This window comes from Equus przewalskii, chromosome 23 (assembly GCF_037783145.1).
Source record: "Equus przewalskii isolate Varuska chromosome 23, EquPr2, whole genome shotgun sequence".
NCBI classification, from domain to species: domain Eukaryota; kingdom Metazoa; phylum Chordata; class Mammalia; order Perissodactyla; family Equidae; genus Equus; species Equus przewalskii.
The window spans coordinates 12,505,594-12,529,663 of NC_091853.1; the positions used below are offsets into that span (position 1 = coordinate 12,505,594).

General features: G+C 49.7%; 2 protein-coding genes and 1 long non-coding RNA gene across 16 annotated transcripts in view; 2 read left to right on the plus strand and 1 right to left on the minus strand.

Annotated features, from left to right (window-relative positions):
- LOC139078993 (uncharacterized) overlaps nt 1-2,588 on the plus strand; it is a 9,138-nt gene extending 6,550 nt beyond the window's left edge. The window contains exon 2 of the long non-coding RNA XR_011532239.1: nt 958-2,588. This is a non-coding gene — a long non-coding RNA (uncharacterized lncRNA). The remainder of the gene's footprint in view (nt 1-957) is intronic.
- Nucleotides 1-5,907, minus strand: part of CLEC20A (C-type lectin domain containing 20A) — an 18,696-nt gene extending 12,789 nt beyond the window's left edge. For 2 of the 3 annotated variants that reach the window (XM_008522155.2, XM_070591634.1), the window contains exons 1-2: nt 4,842-5,042; nt 3,928-4,136 (exon numbers count right to left, since the gene is read on the minus strand). In XM_008522155.2, coding sequence (XP_008520377.2) covers nt 3,928-4,009 — 82 coding nt within the window. In that variant the 5' untranslated portion in view covers nt 4,010-4,136; nt 4,842-5,042. Of the gene's footprint in view, nt 1-3,927; nt 4,137-4,841; nt 5,043-5,750 lie in introns of those variants that run through there. The other variant, XM_070591635.1, reaches the window with a different exon arrangement.
- On the plus strand, nt 3,541-23,343 carry TEX35 (testis expressed 35). 12 transcript variants are annotated; one of them, XM_070591639.1, is made up of 10 exons: nt 3,541-3,591; nt 5,346-5,455; nt 13,803-13,956; nt 14,440-14,508; nt 15,504-15,560; nt 16,269-16,328; nt 21,943-22,004; nt 22,235-22,421; nt 22,768-22,811; nt 23,091-23,343. In XM_070591639.1, the coding sequence occupies exons 2-10, from the start codon at nt 5,421-5,423 to the stop codon at nt 23,149-23,151; spliced, it is 729 nt and encodes a 242-aa protein (XP_070447740.1). In that variant the 5' UTR covers nt 3,541-3,591; nt 5,346-5,420; the 3' UTR covers nt 23,152-23,343. The 12 variants fall into 12 exon arrangements, 10 of the variants coding, with proteins under 10 accessions (XP_070447740.1, XP_008520380.2, XP_070447739.1 ...); XM_008522158.2 differs by lacking the exon at nt 22,768-22,811; XM_070591638.1 differs by lacking the exon at nt 3,541-3,591 and having other exon boundaries at nt 5,189-5,455.
- The last annotated feature ends 727 nt before the right edge of the window (nt 23,344-24,070 follow it).

Below are 24,070 nucleotides of genomic sequence, written 5' to 3' on the forward strand. Positions count from 1 at the left end.
TGGGTGGAGTCGGCACCTGTCTTGGTGGAGTACTGAGATGCCAGACGGAGTGGGAGAAAGCCCAGCACACACAGCTCTTCCTTGGAGGGGACTCCCAGCCCTGCACGCACACCACTCCTAGAAATCTCTCTACTGGCTTTGGAATCCCAAGGTCAAACCTAGGCCACAGTCGGTGTCATTCCAAGGCCCTATGACAGGCATGGTGTGGCAGAGAATTGGGGTCACATCAGGCTGGTCATCCATGCCCCTGTCTGAGGGGTTAGTGTGGTATAGAGTTGGGCTTGGCTGACAGAGAAAAGCAGAATCTGACATTTTTGACCAGGAAAGTGCTGTCTGGTTGGTTACATCCTTCTATGTAATCTTCTCAGCACCTTCAAGACAAAGGTCAGTGGCGTAAGCTGTGTGGACAGAGAGGGGCCAGCCAGGGGCAGGATGGGACGCTGTTCCCCAACAGCCAGCATCATGCACATCGAGTACCAATAGCGGACTTCCTGCAGAGACGCCCGAAGGAGCTGGCTCCACCCACCCGCTCCCGGAGGCCGCGGTTGTCTCCGGGAGAGGCTGGTCTACCCTCCCCGGCCCCATGAGACATGAAACCAGTCTGTGCGTCCTGAGAACGGCAGAGACCTTGAATTCCACTCCGGTTTCTGCAGAGAGGCAAATGGATCCCCCACCTGCCTTTCCTTTTTTCCTCTCTTTTTCCTCTTCCCCCAAATCCTTAATTGGCAGAAGGAGGGGACATAGTGGAACATTCTGGAGTTTACTTTTGCTCTACCCTGATTTATACCTATTTCTCTGATGGAGTCTTGGGAATGAGGGACAGAGGAAATAGAAACTGAGGCCACAGAGAAGAATGTAGCAAAAACGGTTAAAATAACAGTCACTTATCCTCTGAAAGAATTGAGCACTCTCTCTCTCACTCTCTCCCTCCCTCCCTCCCTCTCATTGGCTCTTGAGAAGCGAACCTGGGAGGAAGACCAGGCCCAGAGTAAGACTCTGAACACACCATCGTAGCTGATGAAGGGCTTCTGAGCTGTGCAAAGACGGCCCCAGGATGGGGACAAGGGATATGGAACACAGAGCGGCACAGCCCTCCCTGAAGACCAGCAGCAAGCTCCACACCAGGGTGGTGAAGGTGGAGCCACCGGACCAGCTCAGGCCGTGAATGTGCACATCAAAGGCCAATCCACTTGCTGCTCGAAAGCGAGTAGCGAGTAGCAGGTGTCCACATGGTGTCTGTGTGGTGCAGCCTGCCATCCCGCAGGGCGTCAGACCAGCTCAGCTCCTCCTCCCCCCTCCAGAAGCTCTTATTGCTCATCAGCCACAGGACTGGGGCAGGAGAGGTGGTCATCGCATGGCTGTCCCCGCCTGACCCCCTAGTCCCCAAGGAGCTTTCAGCTACACCACTGGCAGCCTCTTTATCCTCTTCTCTCCACTCCATCCCTCACCACTGGTCTCCTAGTTGTACACAGCTTTGCCTCCAGGCCTTTGCACAAACTGCTGTCTTGGCCTGAAAGGATGGGCCACCCCAGCCAGCTCCCTCAATGCCCCATTCTCTAATTCCCTCATCTCCCACTTCCCTTCACCCAGCTAACTCCTCACCCCTCTGCCCCCTCCTGAGTAGGTGCCCTTCCTGTTTGCTCCAATGCACCCTCCTCAGGGCTTAGTAACCATTGATGGTATTTACTGAGCACTCGGAACATGCCATTCGCTCATTGAATCCTTCCAACAGCTCCTTAGGACAGATAGACATCACTCCACATGTTTTACAAATGAGGAAAGCAAGTCACAGAGAGATAAGTAACTTGGCCAAGGCCACCCAGTGGGAAGGGATAGAGCCAGGACCCAAGGACCCTGGGCAGGGCTCCCAGGTCCAGGCCCTTGGTTCACAGCATGGTACCGCCCTGACATAGGCATCAGGGGCTCGGAACTGGGGCTGCACATTAGAGTCACCTGGGGGGCTTTTCAAACACACCGATGCCCAGGCCCACCCTACAGCGAGGATCTGAATCTCTGTTGCTGGGACCAGCATCAGAATTTTTTTAAAGCCCCCTGGGAAAGGACGTTTTTCCTCGTCTGTCTCTCCAGGCAACTTGGGAGCAAAGAACAAGCCTTATTCATCATTGTATTCCCCGTGCCCAGCACATAGAAGGGCTCAGCATGTTGAAAATGAATGAATGAATGAATGAACTAATGAGCAAATCGGACTTCTCCCAGGAGCCAACCCCACGCCCCAGGATCTCAGTGCTCGCTTCCCTCCTTCCCTGCCTGCACGCGCCTGTGGAGGTCCCAGCAGACGAGGGCTGGCCCAAGGGCGACTCTGCTCTGCCCAGTGCCTGCTTGTGCAGAGGGGTCAAGGCGGGGAAGGCACCTCTCGCTGCCAGGATCCTGGGACCAACCTCAAGCCAGATGCCCTAGAAGAGGAAAATAAGCCTGAAGAACTGGGCTCACAGCATGGCAAGAATATGCCCAACAGAGAGGAGGACAGGAAAAAGAGTGAGCTCCCGCCCACCAGGGTCCAAAGTTGAGAACAGTTGGAGGATCCCGGGGTCAATGAAACAGAATAGAAAAAATTACTTTTCTTACGATGTGTGATTCACTTTGATATTTTTTCTCCTGTTCTGCTTCATTTTTTAAAATCCCTGGCTGTGGCCCGCTAAATTGATTTTAGGATATAATGGGTCACCACCTGCAGTCTGAAAAATGCTGCCACCCCAGCTGATCTCCCGGCTTTAAACACTGTGTGCTGACAACTCCCAGATTCCAACTCCACCACTGAGCTCGCGCACGTGTGTCCGACTGTCCGTTCCCTACATACGCATAGACCCATCCTGCCCATCTGTTCTGTCCTGGTCCTCTCAGCTCCTTCCATGGCACCCCTCAATCCAGTACCTCAAGCCCCAACCCAAGAGTCATTGTTGGCCCCTCTCTGTCCCTATACTTAACATCCAATCACAGCAAATCCCGTCAGTCCTACGGCCAGCGTGTATCTTGAGGCGTCTTGAACTTCCCACTTCCTTCCGGCCCCTGCCACCCTCGCCCAAGTCAGCATCCGCTCTCTGGGACTGATGGCGCTGGCCCCAACCCGTCCATCTGCTTCTGTCCCCAGACATCACAAGACATCCCCACTCCACAGCCAGAGGGACCTTTCCAAGACAGTCACTCGTCACTCTCCTGGGTTACCACCTTCACGGGCCCACAGCCCACAGGCCCTGCAGTCCTGGGCCTGCTCCTCTAGGAAGCATCCTGGGCCTCTGCCTTTGTTCCTCACACACACCAGGCTCCTCCACTGGGCTCTTTCCTGTGCCTGGCGACCTTTTTCTGGCTTTATTCTCTGCAGTTTCCCAGTTTACTCCTTAGATTCAGCCCAAATCTTTCTCGGAGAAGCCTTCCTGCCCACTTGACCTCAAAAACGCCCCACGGGCCTCTCCCTGTGACTGTCCCGCTCCTGTCCCCGATCGTCTCCTTCACTGCGTGTGTCACGTTTTGTAATAATCTTGTTTACTCTCTTCTTGCCGAATGTCCGCCTCCCACTAGAATGCCAGCTCCTGAACTCGGGGACCGTTTCTCACTGGCCCTGCTAGGCGCTTGGTAAGTATTTGTTGGTTAGACGTGTAAATGAAGAAACGAATGGGTGAAATTACACGCAGAACAGCGAACTCCAGGCCTGGACCCTGGGCCCGAAGACTCGGGAGCGGAGGGAGAGGCAGCACGCGGGGGGCTAGGGGTGAGGGCTCCGCCCACCGCGCCTGGACTGACAGATGAAAAGCATTCATTTCTTTCCACTTTGTCTCCCCTACAACCTGGGACCCTCGGGGGAAAGGTGCCCGGCCTTGCACCGCCCCAGACCCTAGCCCTGTGCACGCGGGGAGCCCGGTGCCCTCCTGCTGAGCCCGGTGCCCTCCTGCCGAGCCCCGGCGGCCTTACCTGCTGCGCGGAGGGAGAGCAGCAGCGCCCAAGCCAGCATGCTGCGCAGGACAGGCTCCCCGCCTCCGGCAGAGGCTGGCATGGTCTGGTTATTTCTTCCTTGCTCTGCACTCTCCTCCTCTTTCCAACCCAAACTGACAGATTTTACTAGACAAATGTTTATTCAGTGCCTACTGCATGCCAGCCACGGTTGAGGTGCTGAGGACAGCCTGAGTAAAGCAGAAAAGATCCCCGTCCGCCTGCAGCTTACAGGGATCCGGGGAGGCAGGGAGTAGGGTGACGGAGGGCAGGCTCCGTTAGACCCTGGGGTCCTCAAGGGCCAGAGTGGAGGGAGACAGAGGAAGGGGTTGGGAGGCAGAGAGAGGAGGAGGTGGGGAGGGAGGAGGAACTGGCATGTGTGCGCCAGGCGGCGCTGGGCCGTCCTCCCTGCCCACACGCACAACCGCCACCACACTAGGGAGAGGCCACCGTGGTCCCCAGTTCACAGGTGAGAAATTTGTGGCCCGGAGAAGGGAAACCACTTGCTCAAGACTACATGGTAATAGGAAGCAGCGGGGCAGCAATTCAGGCTCAGGTGCCCGGAAAGCAGGAGGTAGGGAGGCGCTGGGCCCCAACAGGTCCTACTTCGGGGAGGTCAGGGGCCCCCACCCCGGTCTACGCCCTGGCTCCCTGGTTAAGCACAGACCAGAGAGCACAGCACTTTCTCTGGGCAACCGGAACGGCTTGCTCACCCGCGCTCGCCCTCTCTCTCTCTGTCTCTCTCTCTCCAACCCTCCCAACACCCAGTTTATGTCCGGAGCTCTCTCCACTCGCCCAAGGAATGTGCTATTGGAAACCACAGCCTGGAGGGCAAACAGCCCCTCGGACTGAAAGGCCAAAGGGAGGAGGAAACGGTGGTTAACGCTTCAACATACTGTCCTGCCACAATATTCTCTTGTGCAGTGATGGCTTCGGATGGCTTCATCCCAATGGGAGCCCCTTTGTGCCAGGGCCTCTCAGGGCCACTCTCTGGCGACAGAAGAGAACCTGACACCCCTGGCCTGGGAACCGCCACCCTACTCGGACCCTCTCACTCGGCCCTGGGGGCCATTCACGTGTCTTGAATTAAGGGCCCCGCTGGGCACGCGGGCTTCCCACGCGGAGCGGACAGAACCAGGCCGGGAAGCGCACTGAGGGGCGGGGTCAGGCCAGCGTCTCCGCAGGGCGGTGCTCGCTCGCGCTCAGGGTTGAAAGTCCATGCGCATTTCTCTTTTCTCCCGTAGACTGTGAGCTCCTGCAGAGCAGGGCCTGCGCGCCCCCTAGTCACAAAGCCCTCGCCCCATGGCGAGTCCAGCAAAACGGCTCAGTAAAGAGTAGGCGTTACCGTTTGTAGTAGGAGTTGCTACTGTTTTTCTCTTTGGATTCCCACTCCTACCTAGGAGTCTGTCCGGTCCGTAGAGATCTTGAACACGTGAAAGAACGAGGAAACTTAGACTGGACACGGAGCGCTGGTGATGAGAGAAGAGAGGACAGCCCTGCTCCCCAGGACGTGAGTTTCGCTGGAGTTGCGCCGGAAAACACAGGCAGGGTGAAAGGAACCGAGAGAAGGAAGCAGCCGGCTTCCTGAGCGACCCGGGAACAAACACTAGGTTTGCATGAGCCGCGGGAAGCCAGCGGATGCTCCTGCAGCATCTTCTCCCGAGGGGGCCCCACATCCACCCAGACACAGCTCACCCTCAGGTGCAGGTCTACAACTCTCACTTTCCCACAATCTACAGCTCTTTTTGCTCCCAGACCAACTAGATCTGTGTCCCCAAGGCGGAAGCTGCATTTGCCACACTCACTTTATTATAGGGACAGGCTCTCAGCACCCCTGAGCGCCAGCAGGTGTTCTTCTGCAAAGCGAGTTGCCAACGACGGGGGTCTTTGTTGGAGACGTGCACTGTGGCCACAAGGCCCCAGCCAAGCACAACTCGAGTGGTTTTCTCTAAGCCTTGATTCCTATGAGATAATAGAAAATATATATATTGGTCCCTGCCCCTGGTTCCTGGCACAGAGCTCCTAAAACCTGGGTGATAGGACTGTCTTTTGTTCTAATGAGGTGACTCTTGGTGGGCTCCTGGATGGGGGCTGGTGACCCAAAAGACCAAGCCATGATGAGGAGCTTGGAACTTTCAGCCCCAACCCCCCATCCTCCACAGTTAATGACTGATCGTGCCTACATGAAGGCACCACGAAAATCCTAAGTGTCGGGGTCAGAGAGCTTGCAGATCGGTGAACACATGGAGATTTGGGCAGAGTGTCACCCTCGGAGAGGGCACGTGAGAGCTCTGTGCCCTTTCCCCATACCTCACCCTGTGCATCACTTCCATCTGTCTGTTCCTGAGTTATGTCCTTTTGTAATAGGCCAGTAATCTAGTAAGTAAAATGTTTCTCTGAGTTCTGTGAGGTGCTCCAGCAAATTAATTGAACCCAGAAGGGGGTAGTAAGAACCTCCAATCTATAGCTGGTTGGTCAGAAGCACAGGTGACAACCTGGACTTGCGATTGGTGCCTAAAGTCAGGGGTCGGGGGAAGGGGATGATAGTCTTGTAGGACTGAGCCCTTAACCTGTGGCATCTGACACTATCTCCAGGTTGATAGTGTCAAAACTGAGTGAAATTGTAGGCTACCCAGCTGGTGTCACAGAGAATTGCTTGTTGTGGGGAAAATCCCCCACACCTCTGGTGTCAGGAGTGTGGTGAGCGTGGTAGTGGTGTGAGAATAAAGGAGACACACGGGAGGAAAGACTGGGGGTGGTCTTCCTAAACAATTCCTTATCTGTAAAATGAAGGTAGGAATAGCTCTTTTGCAATGGTATTATGAGGATTAAACGAAATAATCTTTATCATGGCTTTGACACACTGCACAGATGCCGGTGTGCAAGAAACACTGCATCTCTTTATCGTCTCGAGATTAACTGAAGTGTTTTAAGGTTTGCACACGATCAAATGCACCTGTTTTAAGGATACGGTTTGATTGGTTTGCAGAATGTATGCACAAGTGGAACCACCATCACAGTGAGGTAGAAATACATGCACAGTGCCTGGTTAAGGCACTAGCTGTTCCGTTGTAGTGACTCCCCAAGTCCTGGGATGGGGACCCTTGACTCTAGCTCAACCTACAGGAAGAAGACTGCCAGGGCCGCCAGGAAACCACTGAGCCAGAGACTCCAAGTCTACACGCGCAAAGCCCCTCTTCAGGGGTACCAAAAGTCCCTCCTTAGCAATGGGACAGCCCAACGTCTCTTCACACCTAAGCCATCCCTTCGTTCCACAAGGAAATGATGCCACGCAGCTCTGCGTAATCTGCACGCCTGTTTGGCACTAACGAAGCTGTGCAAACAGGCTGAGGAGGCTGGGGGGTGGGGGTGGGCTCAGATCTGGGGTTGCACTCTTGAGGGCAGCTCTGAGAATGAGCTCAGAAGGGGGCAGTGACAGGGTGCAGCCATGGCCGAGGGCTTCTTGAGGGAATCTGAAAAACAAGGTATTCCCTCCTGGAAGAATGAGGGATCTGAAGAGGGTGTGCAAATCGCCTCCTACTAGATGGGCTCCAGGGGACAAAGTACCTTGAGTGAGCACGAGATGGGGAATGGGCCGATTCATAAAGGTGGACGGAGAGAGAGAAATGTCTTTCTAGAAGAGTTTGCCTCGATACCACCAGCCGTGGTGGTGGGGTGGGAGAAAGCTCTCCATCAAGGACAAAGGGAGGAAGGAAGGATCTAGTCTCAGAACAGCCAGGGGCCAGGGTCTGAGTGGAAGGGGCCTGAGAACCCAGGGCCTCCTGCTAGGTCTGCCCTGGTGAGATATCGGCTTGACACATACACACAGCTCAGGGCACACCTTCTTGTTCTTCCACGCCGTGAAAGGATATGTAGATTTAAGTCCAGTCCAAACTGCTGTATGTGGTGACAAGGTCAGGTGAAGGTGAACTGGGGCCAGATGGAGCAGAGTGGAGGCTGATCTGGTGTGCAACACACCTGCTGGGACAGGCTGCTGGAGAGGGCGCTGCCCGCAGACCAAACATCCAAGGGGATGAGTCATCAACCTCTAGTGAGGAAAGGCCATCCTAGGTGTCTTCATGCAATAAAGAGCGTCTGTCCGACGTTCGGCTACAGAAAACCAGTCAAGTGAAAGCACTCATTGTAGAAAATCCTGAGGGACTGAGCAGAAAGCTATCAGACCCCTTTTTTCATGGCCGCTAATTAAAATTACCAACACTGAGATTCCATGAGATGTCACCAACTAGAAGTCTTCCACATTTCCAGAGGAAATGTCCTCCTGGGTCACCAGCCAGGAGTTATAGCTGCACATGTGTGAGTTTCCAAAGAGCTACAATTAGCAGGAACTTGTGGCCAACTCTGTCAGTCAGGCTCTTAGTTGCAAAAAGAATCCACACTGGCCAGTTTAATGCTGGGAGGGCTGGAGAAAGCTGGACTCTCAACGTCCAGGACAACGTTCAGAACCACATCAGGGAACTGGCTGATTCCGAGCTGTGGCCTCTGCTCCACCCATGTCAGCCCACAGGATGGCTCAGCAGAGCGGTTTCCCCACAGCAGGACTAGGAGCTAAACAAAAACCAATTTTATGTACAGCATCCCAAAGTGGACCCGGATGTATGTTTTTTATCTTCATTAAATCTAAACTAGATCAGAACAGCCAAGCATTTTGGCATTAAATGCAAGAAGAACATGGAATCCGTTGAATTCAAGATCCAGGAAACCAAGTACCAGTTTGTGAGTGTTCTGTCAATGCTGTTTGCCAAAAAGGAAAAGGTCCACAGCCCTGCGTGGAGCTCAGTCACGGAACAAGAAGGAAGGAGCAAACCTCTTAGAAACTGCCTAATTCTTAGTCTTGAAATGCACCAGAGTTCCCCCCCTCACAGCTCAGCCCCCCTGGGAGCTTCCGGGCTGCTGTGCCTGTGCCAGGAGCTGTCCCCTCCCTGACGGCTCTCAGAATCCGCGTTTGGCTCCCCTGTGTGGAGACAGGTTTAAACAGCCTTCTCTAGACTCATGGCTCTAGAAGCTTCCTTGCTTTCATCGTCCGCAGCTCCAGGTCAGAGATACTCTTGCCCCAGCCCAGGCTCTGGAACTCCTACCAAGGAAGGTTATTCACCCCCGGGCCATTCTTCACATGGACTCTACTCTAAGGTGCCAACGACCCCAAGGGCAGAATGGTGAAGAGAAGGAAGCGCCTGTATGTGAAAAAGACACTGGCCAGGCTGACCCCATAGGAGGCCAACTAGCAACCAGTGTCTCCAGGTTCTGGAGAACTGTGGTCCAGTCTGGGTTGTTGTCCATGTCTGGCAATGAGGCCCACATGTAGCTGTCCTCAGGCAGGGATCATGTTCAGGTGGCTTCATTGGGTTAGACAGCTTCATCTGAAGCAGCTTGTGGACTCAGCCAAGAGGCCTGGAGCAGGGCCCAACCCCCAGGTACTGACCAAGGTCAGGCAGCTTGGTTGGGCCCCAGTGCTGCTCAGAGGGCTTAGGACAACAGAAGCTTAAGAGCAGCCCCACATTCTGGTGCCTGTGGGAGGGAGTGCGGTTTGCAGGGCCTTCCGCAGAACGGGACTGGGGTGGACTGGGCCCATGGTATCGTCAAGCCTGGGACAAACAGGATCATTATTAAAATCTCTGTCTCAACGTCCTAACCCATTGGCCATTCGGGTGACAAAGAGGTGGATCCCTAACCCCAGCTCTAACCATGCCAGTTCACATTTGCTAGGAGATTTAATCCTAGCTCAAGTGTCCTCTGTAATCTTCCCTTTTGGACCTTGTTGGCTACCTCCCTTTGCACTAAAAACAGAAGACCCCTAAATCAAGTTTTCTTCCAGGGGACTTGTTAGAGTGACATAAGAAGGATGAGATGCACGAGGAAGGTGCGGCAGACATTGGCTACCTGCTCCTTAACCTTTTTCCTCTTATTCTTGGGAGAAACCTGGCCACGTGTCCCAGCCTCCTTTGCGGTTAGGGTGGCCTTGTGGTTGCGTTCCAGCCAAAGAAGTGGCAGTGGAACAATGCAGGCTGCTCCCAGGCTAACCCATGGAGTCCTCCCATCTCCCTGGACACCATGTAAAAAATAATCCCCCAACAAGGGCAATTGGGAGAGGCTACCGTGCCGATCAGTTTTATCGCTGCCGTGCTAAATAGAAATTTGGAGGGGTCGGAGGCGGAGAGCAGGCTGTCAGGGACTGGGAGGGCAACTGCAGAGAGGCTTGAGCAGGGAAGCTCCAAGAGGCAGGAGGACAACTGCCATCCTCTCTCTGGATTCCACCCAAAGAGGGTGAGGGAACACTAGCTGAGCGAGGTGGCCCCAGGGGCCGTACGTAGCAGGAATGGGAGCCTCTGGCTGTTGGCAGCTCTTGCTTTATCTCCCACCGCAGTGCTCTGTAACGGGCCGGCTGTGGGAATAGTAACAGGGTCCCCTGGGTCCTGGGAGGCCCAGCAAACATCTCCCTGGCACGGTGAACACGCAGGAGAAAAAAGCCTACGATCCTCACACAATACACCTGCTCTGACTTCTCACTTACTACTAGCTGTATGGAATTAGCTGGAGATGCACAATGATCTCGTCCGAATATTATGTTGTGTTCCTGAAATAGAGGTCCTAGAAGTTCACATGATAGAAACTGGTATAATTTTTCCATAGAAACAGTATAATAGGATTGTGATTCTAGCCAAGGTCTAATACACTATTTACAGAAACAGTCAGAAATTGCATAGTAACCAATGTGTCAATGGGAAAAGATCCCTGTGCCTTGCACAGTGTAGAGCTTTCTAAGGTGCCTATAAATCAGTCAAGTAGGACAATGCAGTCACCAATCATATTAAATCTCTGAAAAATGTGTGTGAGAGGTTTCCTGGGCCTAGGAAGCAGAGAGCCCGTCGGGCTGAGGGCAGCACGCAGACACTGCAGTGTGTTGGCAGGAGTTGTAAGAGCAAATCACGTGGGTCACATGAATTAGCTATGTCGTGCGAGGTTGACTGGAGACTCTGGCGGTCAGGATTCTGGGACCCTTGAGAAACGTTCATAGGCTTTAGAACACTGTCACCCAGCCGTCAGATAAGCCCCTAAGCACGGATGACATTCTCTTCACGTTCTCTCGGCCCAGATGTGGGTGGTGGCTGAGCCTGGGCTTCATCGTGGGCCAGATCCTGGAATCACGAGAAGCCAAATTCAGAGGCCTAAGACCATTTTGAAATTGTTTCTCCCACACCAGCCTCCCAGACAACACCATCTTCATGAAACTGAGAAACGAGGACCCTTGTAATGAAAAGGAAATCCAAATGACATTGACTTGTGGCTGCTTCTTTCTCTGTTGCGAATATCCCTTCTCCACCAAACTCCATTTGAACATCCGTGGGCTTTATGCTCCTTGCCCTGGTACCAATGGATTTTGCCATGAAGGGGGGTTAGGAAGAGCCTATCTGGCGTTTTTCAGGTAAGAGTGGCCTATGGCTTGCATGTAACAAAGTTGTACCCTGGCAATATCCAGCGTCGCATGCTGCTTCAACCTGGCACCTCCTGCAGGTGCAAAATCTTAGAGAAGAAAATAACCTGAGATGTGCTTATTCAGCTTCACCAAATGGATTTCCTAGCCCTTCCAGAACATATTGATAATAACAAAGATGGAGCGTGCATGGTATCTACTATGTGAAGGCCCAGCTTGGAGCTGTAGGTCTGTTGTTAAATTGACTTCTTTTAGACCCAATTTCCTGATCTGTAGGCCAGTGGGGTCATGTGACATGCTTGGCTAGAAGGAGGCTCATTTTTAACAACTTCTCAGCCCAGCAAAGGAATCTTGGCTGCAGGTCCAGGAGGATCTCAGGCCCAAGAAGGAGGAAACAGTGCCCATCTTCCAAGGACTAGTAACTGTTGAGATGGGGTCAGTCGTTCTCACTGTAGTTCCTGGCTCAAGCCTGTAGGATCTTTGGAAACCTATGGAGAAAGGCCCTCCTGCCACGTGGACAGAGGATCTGGGAGGACTGAGCGAAGTGGTCAAGGATCTGAAAGTGCCAGCCCCTCATTTATGAGTGGGCAAAGCAAGGCTGGGAAGCTCACCACCACCCCTTTTCCTCCCTCTGCAACTGAACAGAGTGACAGTCACACTCTCCTTGTATGATGGTTGTGATGGAATAAGATAGAGGGCTATCACCAGATGGCGGCTGTGAAATAGCCCCCTAGAAAATCCATCAGAAACGCTGCAGGTGGCTCCAGAGGGAGTGTTGGTGCTCAGTGCCTCTGGGAGGGCCGGGCACACGCAGGGAGGGTGGTCAGTCATTACTGGAGAGCGGGCACCTATGTCCCACGTGATTTGCATCAGTTCCTCTACTCCTGTGCCGTCTGTTCCCAGAAGTTCCAAGTTGACCTTTTCTTTAGCAACTAGTAGCTGAAATGAGAGGGAAGAAGGAAGTGAAAGAGGAGAAGAGAAATTAGGCTTGCTAACTGGAATTCTGAGTGATTTTTAGGTGCTAGGGAGGCTATGTTCCTTTGACTCTCTAAGTGCAGATTACAGCTGCGCTCAGAATGGCCCAGGATTCCTCCCCACCCCACCCCAGACTTCTCACTGTCAGCACTGTCCACGCATTGCTTCTTGCCCCAACCCTCTTCCAGGATGATAGAAGAACCAAGAGAAGAGACTGGGGTGGTGCAGGGGAGAGAGGGGACAGGGCCAGCCATGCAGTCAGGCCAGGGCACAGAAATCTCCCTGCCGAGATCGGCACCCCACCAGCACAGAGAACCCCGGGTTAGCATTGTAGATGCACCCTCAACCAGAGAGACTTCAGGGCATCTCAACCCCAAATGACAAAGGGTCCATCCACGTCAGGAGAGCTCGGCACTTGACCCGAGTCCCTCTTCTCAGGGGCTGAGGCACCGCAGGCTCAAAGCTGTGGTGACACTCCGGGCTGGCACATGGGTCCAGGGCATTGTGACCTCAGCTGTTCCGCACACAGAGAGGTGGTCCTCCTGCCCTCACCTTGGCCTGTAATCTGCGTAGGACAGAGGCCTGGTCACGGGGGCCCATTGTGGGGAGGTTGGGAGGTTGAAGAGCACTCCGGCCTCCTCCATCATGTCGGCCAAGAAGGCAGAACTGAAGAAAACAAACCCGGTAAAGGAGAAGCATTGGTGGACCACGTGGGGCCTCCGGGCTCCCCCTGAGTGGAGACGTGATGGTGGGAGAAGGGGTTCAGAGAACGCCCCGATGAATCCTGGGCTCTTCGTTCTCTGTTCTCAGCATGAAGCAGCCTCTCAGCCTGGAAGGAGGGCGGGATTAATTTCTGGCCTTGGGGTGGGAAGGAAAGAGGCCACTGCTGACTCCCTCTGGGACAAGGAGCACTATAATGCTCCACCCCATCCCCACACTCCTGGAGGCAAGGGCCCATGCCAGGCCTGTGGCTGGCCCGCATCTAACAGGCATGTCTAAGGCGCTAAGAACCTTATTAGATAAATGTAATTATCAGCACCAATTTACGGATGAGGAAATGAAGGCTCAGAGAGACTAAATAACTTGCCCAAGTTGACACCACTAGTAAGGAGGACAGCTGAGATTGGAACCCAAGTCTGTCTCCAAAGCCCGTGGTCCTGAAATAATACTTATATGGCTTCCTTTAGTTATCTTAAAGTGCTTCCCCGCCCAGGCTCCCCAGCTGGGAGAAGCTGCCGGCTGACATAAGGAGAGTATAACGTGACCGAATTTGACTTGTCTTGACTCAGGCACTGGTGGGGTATGGGGGCCTGAGCTCAAGTGCATTGGACAGACAGGGTTGGGGTGGGGGCTCTTGCAAGGGTCGGGGGTCACCCTCCCCAGTCCTGGTGCCTGACAGGCTGAATCCCAACCTCCTCTGTTCGCAGAACAGGAATTACAAGACTGTTTGCCTGGAATTGAAGCCAGAGCCGACCAAAGTGAGAAGATTTTTGGAGGCCATGCCGGCAGCCAGGCCTGAGACCCATGGGGAGGTGACTTGGAGTCAGGGGTCATTCGCTGTTCCTGGTGGCCAAGACCTTTCCCAGGTGCTGGGGGATACACTGAGAGACAAGCTCTCTGCTCTCATAGAACTTCACACTAGTAACTAATCAGATACGTACACGAGCAAGGAAAAATTCAGTAGTATCACCTGCTATGCAGAGAATTAAAATAGGGAGACAGGACTGGTGGCTGCTGTAGATTGGGGAGCAGGGAAAGGCCTTCCTTTGAGCTGAGAGCTGAAGGACAAGACACCGGCCACTCAAAGGCCGAGGAAGAGCATTGTGGGCGATGAAGCAGCTCGTGCAGAGGCCCTGAGAGCTGAGGCCCAGAGGGCCAGGAGGAGAGCGGAGATGAGTTCAGGGAGAGGGGAACAGGATGTTGGAAGCTGCTGTGCAGGTGGGGCCACCAGCTGTCACCTATCTGCCCTGGCCAGAAGGGAGGAACAGAAACTCGGGGCGATCTCTCCGGCCTCAGCCGCCCCACACCTGCAGTTTCCAATATTCTGTGTTTCTGATTTCAATCAACAGACATATGACTACAAAGGAGTTAAACAAGAAGGGCCGTTTACCAAACCTGGAGGGACACAGGAGCTAAAGGTAGTGTGCCCACACAGGCAGCAGGGGCCGGAGCAGCACACGGAGAGGTGGGGCCCACGGAACAACCTCACGGCGGAAGACCTGCTGGCATCTTCGATTCCATTCCAGGCCCTGCAACTTCATTCCCTCTGCTTCTTTTTTTGCTCTGTTTTAACTCTTTATTTTGAAGTAACTTCATTTCAATATTTTGAAATTTATTTTGAAATAACTTCAGATGTACAGAAAAGTTTCAAAAAATAGTACAGTGAATTCTAGTATACCCTTCACCTAGATTCCCCAAATGTTGGCATTTTATCATTGTTCTCTCTCTATATATACATATGTTGGGTTTCATACACACACACACACACACACACACATATAATATATATATTTCCTGAACCATTTGAGAACGTGCTTCTCTCAAATTTCAGGGTATATTTCCTCAAAACAACAACACTCTCTTACATAGCCACAGTACAATTATCAAAATCAGGAAGTTAACATTGATAAAGTACCCATCTATCACCGTTATTCTAATTTCGCCGATTATTCCACTAATGTCTGTCATAACAAAAGAAAAAACCTTTTTGGTTAGATCCAATCCGGGATCACACGTCACATCTGGTTTCCATGTCTCCTGAGTCTCCTCTCTTCTGGAACAGTTCTTCAACCCTTGTCTTTTGGGACATTGCCATTTTGAGGATTACGGATCATTTGTTTTGTAGAATGACCCTTAGTTTGGGCTGTCTGATGCTTCCCCATGGTTAGATTCAGGTGCTCACGTCACAGAAGCGAAGGGGTACCCTCCCCAGGGCATCGGATCAGGAGGCCCACGATGTCTCTATGTCCCACCATCCTGTTTTCTTAGCACATCCTTTCCTTCCTCCCTAATGGGAAGCATCTCCCTGTTCCTTTTTTGAAAATGCCCCGGGATCTTTCCTTTCCTCCTTTTGACCGTTTCCCTTCCATCCAAGACAATTCTTTACCTTCCCTTCCCTATTTTATTTCCTCAGAATGAACTCAGGGAGGTAAGGGAAGAGCTCAAGGAAAAAATGGAGGAGATAAAACAGGTAAGAGGATGAGACTGTTCGTAACTTGGAGGAAAAGGGAGCTTCGGGGAAAATGCAATACCTAATGTTGAATAGCAACGAAAATCAGGAACTGCATGGAAAAAGCCATCAAACTGACTCAGCCCGAATCCTCTCGAGTATTTAAGTGTTGAGCAGCCTAGGATATCTATTTCTTACTTGTTTGATGCTTAAACCCAATTTTTGAATGGTAAGGACTCTCCAAGGTGTCTCATTGATAAGAACGGGAGATAAAATCTTAGTGACAGAATGAGAGGGGTTGACCTGGAATTTGAGGGCAGTCAGGGACCAATTCCAATCTCCTTAGTCACCTCCCCTGAGCAAGCTGCAGAGCAGGAACTCTCTTCTTGTTTCGTTGATGGAACCCCCGATAGCATACTTAGAAAGAAAGGAAATGCTCAAGCAAGATGTGACTGAAGCTGTGCTCTGAGCTCCACACAGAAACCTTGCGATAGCCAGATCTGAGCTGTGCCAAGGCCGGTGGTGGTGGTGACCTGATGGTACATGCACCCTAGGCCCTTCATAGACTCCTTGGGAGCCAAGAGGCTTTAATAGGCCATTATTAGTCCATTCCTTGAGTTTTATCCAGCTCATTCCAGGGGAGCATCTGCTGCCCTTTGCTTTAAATGTCCCAAAGCCGACTCCACAGCTGTCTTCAGTAATATGCACTGTGCCTTTCTTCCACATTAGATAAAGGATGTAATGGACAAGGATTTTGATAAACTCCAGGAATTTGTGGAGATCATGAAGGTAAGCATTTACCAAGTGCCTTCCATGGGCCAGCACCATACTGGGAATTAGGGGAAAGATGCCAGACCCTGCCCTTCAGGTGCTTACGATCTGGTAGGAAAAAATTAAATAACAAGTGTGCACCGAGCTAAATGATAACTGGCTGTCGGTTAATTAGGAGTTTAGAGAAGTGAGTCATTAAGGTGGGCTGGGGCAGCCAGAAAAGTCCTTGTAGAGAAAGTGAGTCTTAAGGTGAACCTCAAAGGCTGCGTTGGAAGCTTAATGCAAACCTCACCAAAAGCCCAATAAGGTGGCCAGGTGGTGTAGTGGTTAAGTTCATGCACTCTGCTTCAGCAGCCCTGGGTTTGTGGGTTCAGATCCCAGGTGTGGACCTACACGCCGCTCATCAAGCCATGCTGTGGAGGTGTCCCACATACAAAATAGAGGAAGATGGACACAGATGTTAAATCAGTGACAATCTTCCTCAAGCGAAAAGAGGACGATTGGCAATAGATGTTGGCTCAGGGACAATCCTCCTCACCAAAAACAAATTATTTTGAATTCAACAATTACTGAGAGGATCTTCTAGATTCCAGAATAGTGGTTCTCAAGCCTGAGTGTGTTTCAGAATCACCAGGCACACTAACAAAGAATGCAGAGCCCAGGTCCTGTGTGGGTGGGGCTTGCATCCGTGGATTCTTTTCATGTTCCCCAGGTGAAAGTTTGAGAAATGGTTTATTTATGCTTCTACGTCACCACCGATGCAGAAGCATAGATAGGCAAAAGCAGATAGCTGTAAATTTTTTTAAGAGTTGTAAGGGGGCACTTACCCCTACCAGATAATAAAGTCATGATAAAGCCACAATAATCTTGTCTGGAAAGCCAGACAGATGAAGGAAACCAGCATAAATAATCCTGTAACAGCCTCTCAGCCAGGGATGCACTGAGAATCACTTGTGAGGATTTTTCAAATCCATATACTCAGGCCGTGGCCCAGATGAACTGAATAAAAATCTCTAGATGGGGCATAGATGCTTACAACTCTGCAAGTGATTCTGATGGTTGCCCCTGGATGAGAAGCAGACCCTAAACACCAGAGCAGTAGTTATTAACCTTGGCTGCACGTTGGAATCACCTGTACTGTGGCTGCGACCTGCCACCCGGCCCCTCCCACCGGCCCCTGCCCCATCCCAGGCTGCACCCCGTAACAATGAAATCAGAACCTCTTGAGATGAGGTCCAGGCGTCAGTAATTTCTAAAGATCCCCAGGTGATTCCTTTGTACACTCAGGGGTGGGAACCATAGCTCTATAAAATTTAAAATATGATACAGATGATTTTTTTTTCTATTTTTATTGAGATTATGGTAGTTTACAACCTTGTGAAATTTCGGTTGTACATTATTATTTGTCAGTCATGTTGTAGGTGCACCACTTCACCCTTTGTGCCCACCCCCTCTCCCCCTTTCCCCTGGAAACCACTAATCTGTTCTCAACATGTTTGTTTATCTTCCCCATATGAGTGGAGTCATACAGAGATTGTCCTCTATCTGGCTTATTTTGCTTAACATAATACCCTCAAGTGAACACCCATTCACTTGTTGTGAATGGGACAATTTTATCCTTTTTTATGGCCGAGTAGTGTTCCATTGTATATATATATATACACACACACCATATCTTCTTTATCTAATCATCAGTCCATGGGCACTTAAGTTGCTTCCATGTCTTGGCTATTGTGAATAATGCTGCAATGAACATAGGAATGCATGGGTCTCTTTGAATTGCTGATTTCAAGTTCTTTGGATAGATACCTAGTAGTGGGATAGCTGGGTCATATGTTATTTCTGTTTTTAATTTTTTTATAAATCTCCATACTGTTTTCCATAGTGGCTGCACCAGTTTGCATTCCCACCAGCGGTGTATGAGGGTTCCTTTTTCTCCACAATCTCTTCAGCATTTGTTACTATTTGTTTTAGTTATTTTTGTCATTCTAATGGGTGTAAGGTGAAATCTTAGTATAGTTTTGATTTGCATTTCCCTGATGATCAGTGATGATGAACATCTTTTCATGTGCCTATTGCCCATCCGTATATCTTCTTTGGAGAAATGTCTGTTCATATCCCCTGCCCATTTTTTGATGAGGTTGTTTGATTTTTTGTTGTTGAGTAGTGTGAGTTCTTTATATATTATGGAGATTAACCCTTTGTCAGATATATGATTTGCAAATATTTTTTCCCACTTGGTGGGTTGTGTTTTTGTTTCAATCCTGTTTTCCCTTGCCTTGAAGAAGCTCTTTAGTCTGATGAAGTCCCATTTGTTTATTCTTTCTATTGTTTCCCTTGTCTGAGAAGACATGGTGTTGGAAAAGATCCTTTAAGACTGATGTCAAAGAGTGTACTGCCTATATTTTCTTCTAGAAGTCTTATGGTTTCAGGTCTTAACCTTTAAGTCTTTGATCTATTTTGAGTTTATTTCTGTGAATGGCATAAAAGAAGGGTCCATTTTCATTCTTTTCCATGTGGCTCTCCAGTTTTCCCAGCACCATTTGTTGAAGAGACTTTCTTTTCTCCATTGTATGTTTTCAGCTCCCTTGTCAAAGATGTCCATAGATGTGTGGCTTTATTTCTGGGTTTTCAATTCTGTTCCATTGATCTGTGTGCCTGTTTTTGTACCAGTACCATGTGGTTTTGATTACTGTAGCTTTGTAGTACATTTTGAAGTCAGGGATTGTGATGCCTCCAGCTTTGTTCTTTTTTCTCAGGATTGCCTTAGCAATTCGGGGTCTTTTGTTGCCCCATATGAATTTTGGGATTCTTTGTTCTATTTCTGTGAAGAATGTCATTGGGATTCTGATTGGGATTGCACTGAATGATACAGATGATTTTTAAAATGTGAGTGAGAAGGAAAAGATTATGTGATAATATTGAGAACATTGCTTATGTTTATACTGCTTATATGAGGAAAAACAACTCTGTTGTTAACACTATAAACTGAAATAGTCTATAAAGTGAATTTAAATAATAAAAACCAATAAGAAGAAATTATCTGCAAATATTTAACTGGATGATCAAAATATAAATACAATGGGAAAAATCCCAAAGGAAATATTGATATATTTAGCAATATGAAATTTTTAGAAACTATAAGAAAAAAGCACCATATACAGAATTAAAAACAAACAACACTTTTGGGGAAATAGTTTTCCACAAATACGATAGACGTAGACAAAAGGTTTTTCTCTGTAACATACGAAGCTCGCGCGAATCAATAAGAACCAAACAAGAAAATGGGCAAAGAGTAGGAACAGACAATCCACAGAAGAGAATATAACTAAAAAGCAATAAATGGATTTAAAAGGGTTACTTCATGAATAATCAAAGAAATGCATATGAGAACAATACTTAGATAATTGTCATATTCCAATAAGCAAAGTTTTAAATTATGACAATTGTAGAGCAAGACAGGAACGCTGTTATACTGCTGGTCAGAGTGGAAGTTTGTACAAATGGGAATAGGAATTAGAAAATGGGTATCAAAACCCTTTGACTTAATCAATTCCACTTCTCAGAACTCAACCTATGAGAATGATCAGAAATGCCAGCACGGGTATATAGAAAGAGATGTTCATCACAGGATTATTGATCATAGGAAAAATTTGCAAACAACTACAATTTTCAACAGTAGAGGAATTAACCAACTAAATGATAGTATATCCATATAATGAAAATTAGGAACTATCAGAGCCAGTGTTTAAAAAGAATGCTTCTAATGAGAAGTGAAAAAGCGAGATGCGAGCAGTATATACAGGCTGATCTCAACTATGTGAGAAAAAAAATAGGTAAGTAAATATCTAGAAAACAAACAGGAAAGAAATATACCAAAAGGGTTAATAGCAGTTATTGCTAGGTGATGAGATTAATTTTTTCTTTTATATTCCTCTGTATTGTCCAGTTTCCTACAAAGGGCATGTATTATTTCTATATTAAAATGTGAGCACAGGAAACGTTTTGTGAGTGGGTAGGACTGGGTATCGAAAGGCACAAAGGAAGCTATTTCCGGCACGGGAACAGCTTGCGCACAGCATGGAAGCAGGATGACCATGAAGGGGATCTCGGTCAGTGGGGAGATCAGTCATAAAAGTGGGATCATTTGGGGAAAGTGTGAGAAGTAAAATGGAATGGCACAAAGGCAGCGGATAATGAAGGCTTCTGAGAGATAGGCAGACAGGTTGGGATGTGGTTGTGTAAGCAGTGAGAGGCCTCTGGAGATTCTTAATCAAAGGACATGCAAGGAGCAGCACTTCAGAAAGCTGAGCCCACAGCTGTTTGCAAGGTGGCCTGAGGGGGCCAGGGGAGCAGGTGGGGGCCGTCTGGAGCGAGAATATCAGACAGGAAGCCGAGTCCCGGCTCAAGGTGAGGAAGCTGGAGCAGGCGGAGGAACAGAAGGAAAAGGGTAAATCTGAAAGGTGCATCGAAGGAAAAATACCATTCTTGGTGATTAATCCAGTATATAGAATGAAAGAGAGGCAAGCATCCACAATGACATCAAAGTTTTATTCTGAATGATTAGAAGCAAGTAGGGATAATGACAAGCCCGGTTGGGAAATACAGAGTTAATTTAGAAGAGAAAATGAAGAGGTCCATTTGGGACATGGTGAGTTTGAAGTGATGGAGAGACTTGTAAGAATGTGGGCCATTTTGACTGATTTTTTGGACCCAGGGGACATTCTGACTTCAAGGATATTTTCACCCTATTTATGAATACAAATATTTTGTTCAAAACTTATACTAACATTTAAAAATGCTTTTCAAAAAGGTATTTTTTAAAATTATTTCCACTCAGACAGTATAATTCCTTGATCAATTCTCTACCACAGATCAGTAAACTTTCCAAATATTTCATTTTTTATTAAGATTATTTTCCTTGAAGCAAATTATTTTTCATTTATATTTTATGATGTTCAGTCCAACCCTGATTTTGTCCATAACAAACACTGTCAATGACAACGCCCGCCATCTTAGAATTTCTTCTGTGACCATATTTCTATCCCATTTCCCAGGTCAAATTTTATAGATCTAAACTTTGCCAAGAAGATTTGATTATTCTTTTAGTTCTTAGTAAATAATAAATGAGGTGCCATTTGAGCTACTGTTAGTTTTATATTGTGTTGACCCTTTCTGCCAGGAATTGGGTACAAAACGAAGTAAACTCAAATACACAGGATCTGGGTGCATAGCAGGGGTCATAACATTGGAGTCAGAAGTGTCTTTGGGAGTCTCAAGATTTGTTTTCTTGATTCCGTCATTTTATAGGCATTGAACCAGGGCACATAATGGTCTCCTCCAAGTGTGAAATCAGGTGAAAGAGTTCCTGACCTCTGACTCACCTGGAGAGTTTAGACAAAGCCCTAGGGACTCTCCTGTGCGTCAGTCTCGTCAGGGAATGGGGGAGGGGAAAAGGAGAGGTGGCACATGTCATGTAGACCCCATAAGCCACCTACCCCAAGGCCAGCGAGGACTCTTGAGGAAGTAAGATGCAGAGGTGATCTCTGAGTGGTTTACAGGGAGAGGCAGAAGAAAGGGATTTCAAAGGCCCTGCAAGATGATGATTCTAGCTTTGAATTCTCTCTTGAAGGAACTGCAGAAGGATATGGATGAGAAGATGGATGTTTTAATAAACATACAGAACAGCAAGCTGTAAGTGTAACCTGCACCCATCTCTCCTCATGCCTAAAGTATCTCTTCCCTTCACTGGGCTAAATGTCCCTTGGGGCTCAGAGGACTCTCAGACTCTTCAAGGAGCTGTCTTGGTTTCTATTGCCCTGATGGCTTGCAATCAAAGCCTTCCATGGCCACCTGTGCTACAGGTTATCTCCTTGTCACGTTGGAAGTTGTCTCCCCAACTCTGCCCCTCCCTGACTCCCCAGTCCCCGCAGAAGAGGACCAAAGGAGCAGCAGGAACTCAAGCTCGTAGGAAAGACAGACCCACAGCTTCAGCTCAAGAAAATGCATGGAGCTGCTGGAGCTCCACTGGTTCTTCACAAGAAGAGTGTGGCACTGCAAAAACCAAAAGAGGGCCCGCTGGATTGCCTTCATCAATGTGGGACCTGCTGCGTAAGTGAAGCCCTACACCCACCCTGCACCGGCGCTACACCCCTGGGCTCCTGCTCCTCCCTGACCTCCCCTGGGCCCTCTCGCTCCCTTATCTCTTGCTGCTCCACCCCTCTGCTGGCCCCAGGATGCCTCGCCAGCCTGGAGCCTCTCTGGGGTCTTGTCCTCTAGACCTGGGGAGATTCCTAAGCCATGACCAAGTAGGACTCAACCCTGGATGAGCCTGCTCCCAAGCGCCACTGTACTGTTCTGTCCTTTCCTGTAGCAAGACCTGATGAGGTGCCCAGCAGGCTGGCCATCTTGGACCAGGGAAAAATGATCTTTCTTGTGCCGTTTCTGTCCTCTACAGGAGAAATGTTTGTTGTGTGCCCCAAAGAACAACTGCAATCAGGGGTAGGTAGATCCATACAAGAAATGCCGTGTCTCAATCGGGCGCCCCCTCCCCCCAAAGGCAGTGTGCTCAGGCTGCATTCGCATCAAATCCCACCTGTGGTTGTGCAGTTTCTGCCCCCAACACGTCCACTCAATCTTAGAGGACATGGCACCAGGAAGGAGAAGATGGGTGGCCCAGCCTGGAGGCGGCTGCCCAGAGGCTCCCGTGGAGGGGAGGGCGCCCTGCTGGCTGCTGAGTTGACCCTGCCTCAGGTTCTTGCCTTTCTCCCCCTCTGGCAGGAAACTTCCAAGCCAGGCCTGGGCACCTTTTTCGCCTTTGGCATCTGGAGCTGCCTTCTGATATATCTGTGCTTCAACCTCCATGCGATCGAGGACATGCTTGCAACCTAGCGCCGCCTCAGAACCTACCCGTAGCTCCGGCTCGTCCTCTCCCCACACCAGGCTCCACGCAGTGAAGGCTCACTGCCCTCTTTCATGCCACCCCGCCCAGGCCTTTCTCCACCTGGAGATAAAACCTTCATTTAAAGACAAAGCGAGCGTCATCATTTTGAGTATCAGCCCCAAACTTCAGTGTACAGAGTGTCACTTTTTTGGTTCTGAATCAGTGTGTTTCAGACCCCAACCCCTCTTCCTGTTTCCTGATGGGTTAGGGGGAAATTCTGTCTTGGTCATTCTCAGGGTCATCCCCACTCCTCCCACCCCACTGCCTCCCTCCACTCTGCCTGATTCTTCAGAGGTCCCAGGTCAAAACAGAGGGGAGGTCCTGAAGCTATCAGACACCATTCTGTGTGGTTGCAGGAGAGACCCCCACTGCGCTATCCACCTGCTCCCTCCATGTTCTCAGCTCCTGCACTGAAGGTAGGGGGATGTCTTGGCAATCAGGGAACCCCCAGGCCCAGGGTCTAGTCTGCCTTGCTTCCCTCTGGGTCTTGTCAGCAGAACTCAGGGCCCCACTGCTGATAGTAACGTGGTCCTTTTCTTGGGCTCTGAAGATCCACCCTCCTTCCCCCTCAAAGGTTTCCTCTTCCCCGACCTGAAAGGAGACATACCCCTTCCAAGGCCTCAGGCCCTTGCAAAGGTGGGGATGAGCCGATGACCCCCCACTGCTCCACTCTGTGCCCTCACTTCATCTCATCCCTATGCATTCTGTCATCTCACATCATCACAAGAAGAAAGGTGAGTACACTACAGTAAGATATTTTGAGAAAGAGCACACTCACATAACTTTTATTACAGTGTATTGTTATAATTTTTCTATT

Excerpts from the sequence above, each read along its gene's own strand:
- TEX35 (XM_070591636.1), top strand. The coding sequence starts at position 13,016 with ATGTCGGCCAAGAAGGCAGAACTGAAGAAAACAAACCCG. Across the intron at positions 13,957-14,439 it reads GTGGCCAAGACCTTTCCCAG|ACATATGACTACAAAGGAGT; the intron begins GTGCTGGGGGAT and ends TTCAATCAACAG. Across the intron at positions 22,005-22,234 it reads AACATACAGAACAGCAAGCT|TCCCCGCAGAAGAGGACCAA; the intron begins GTAAGTGTAACC and ends CTGACTCCCCAG.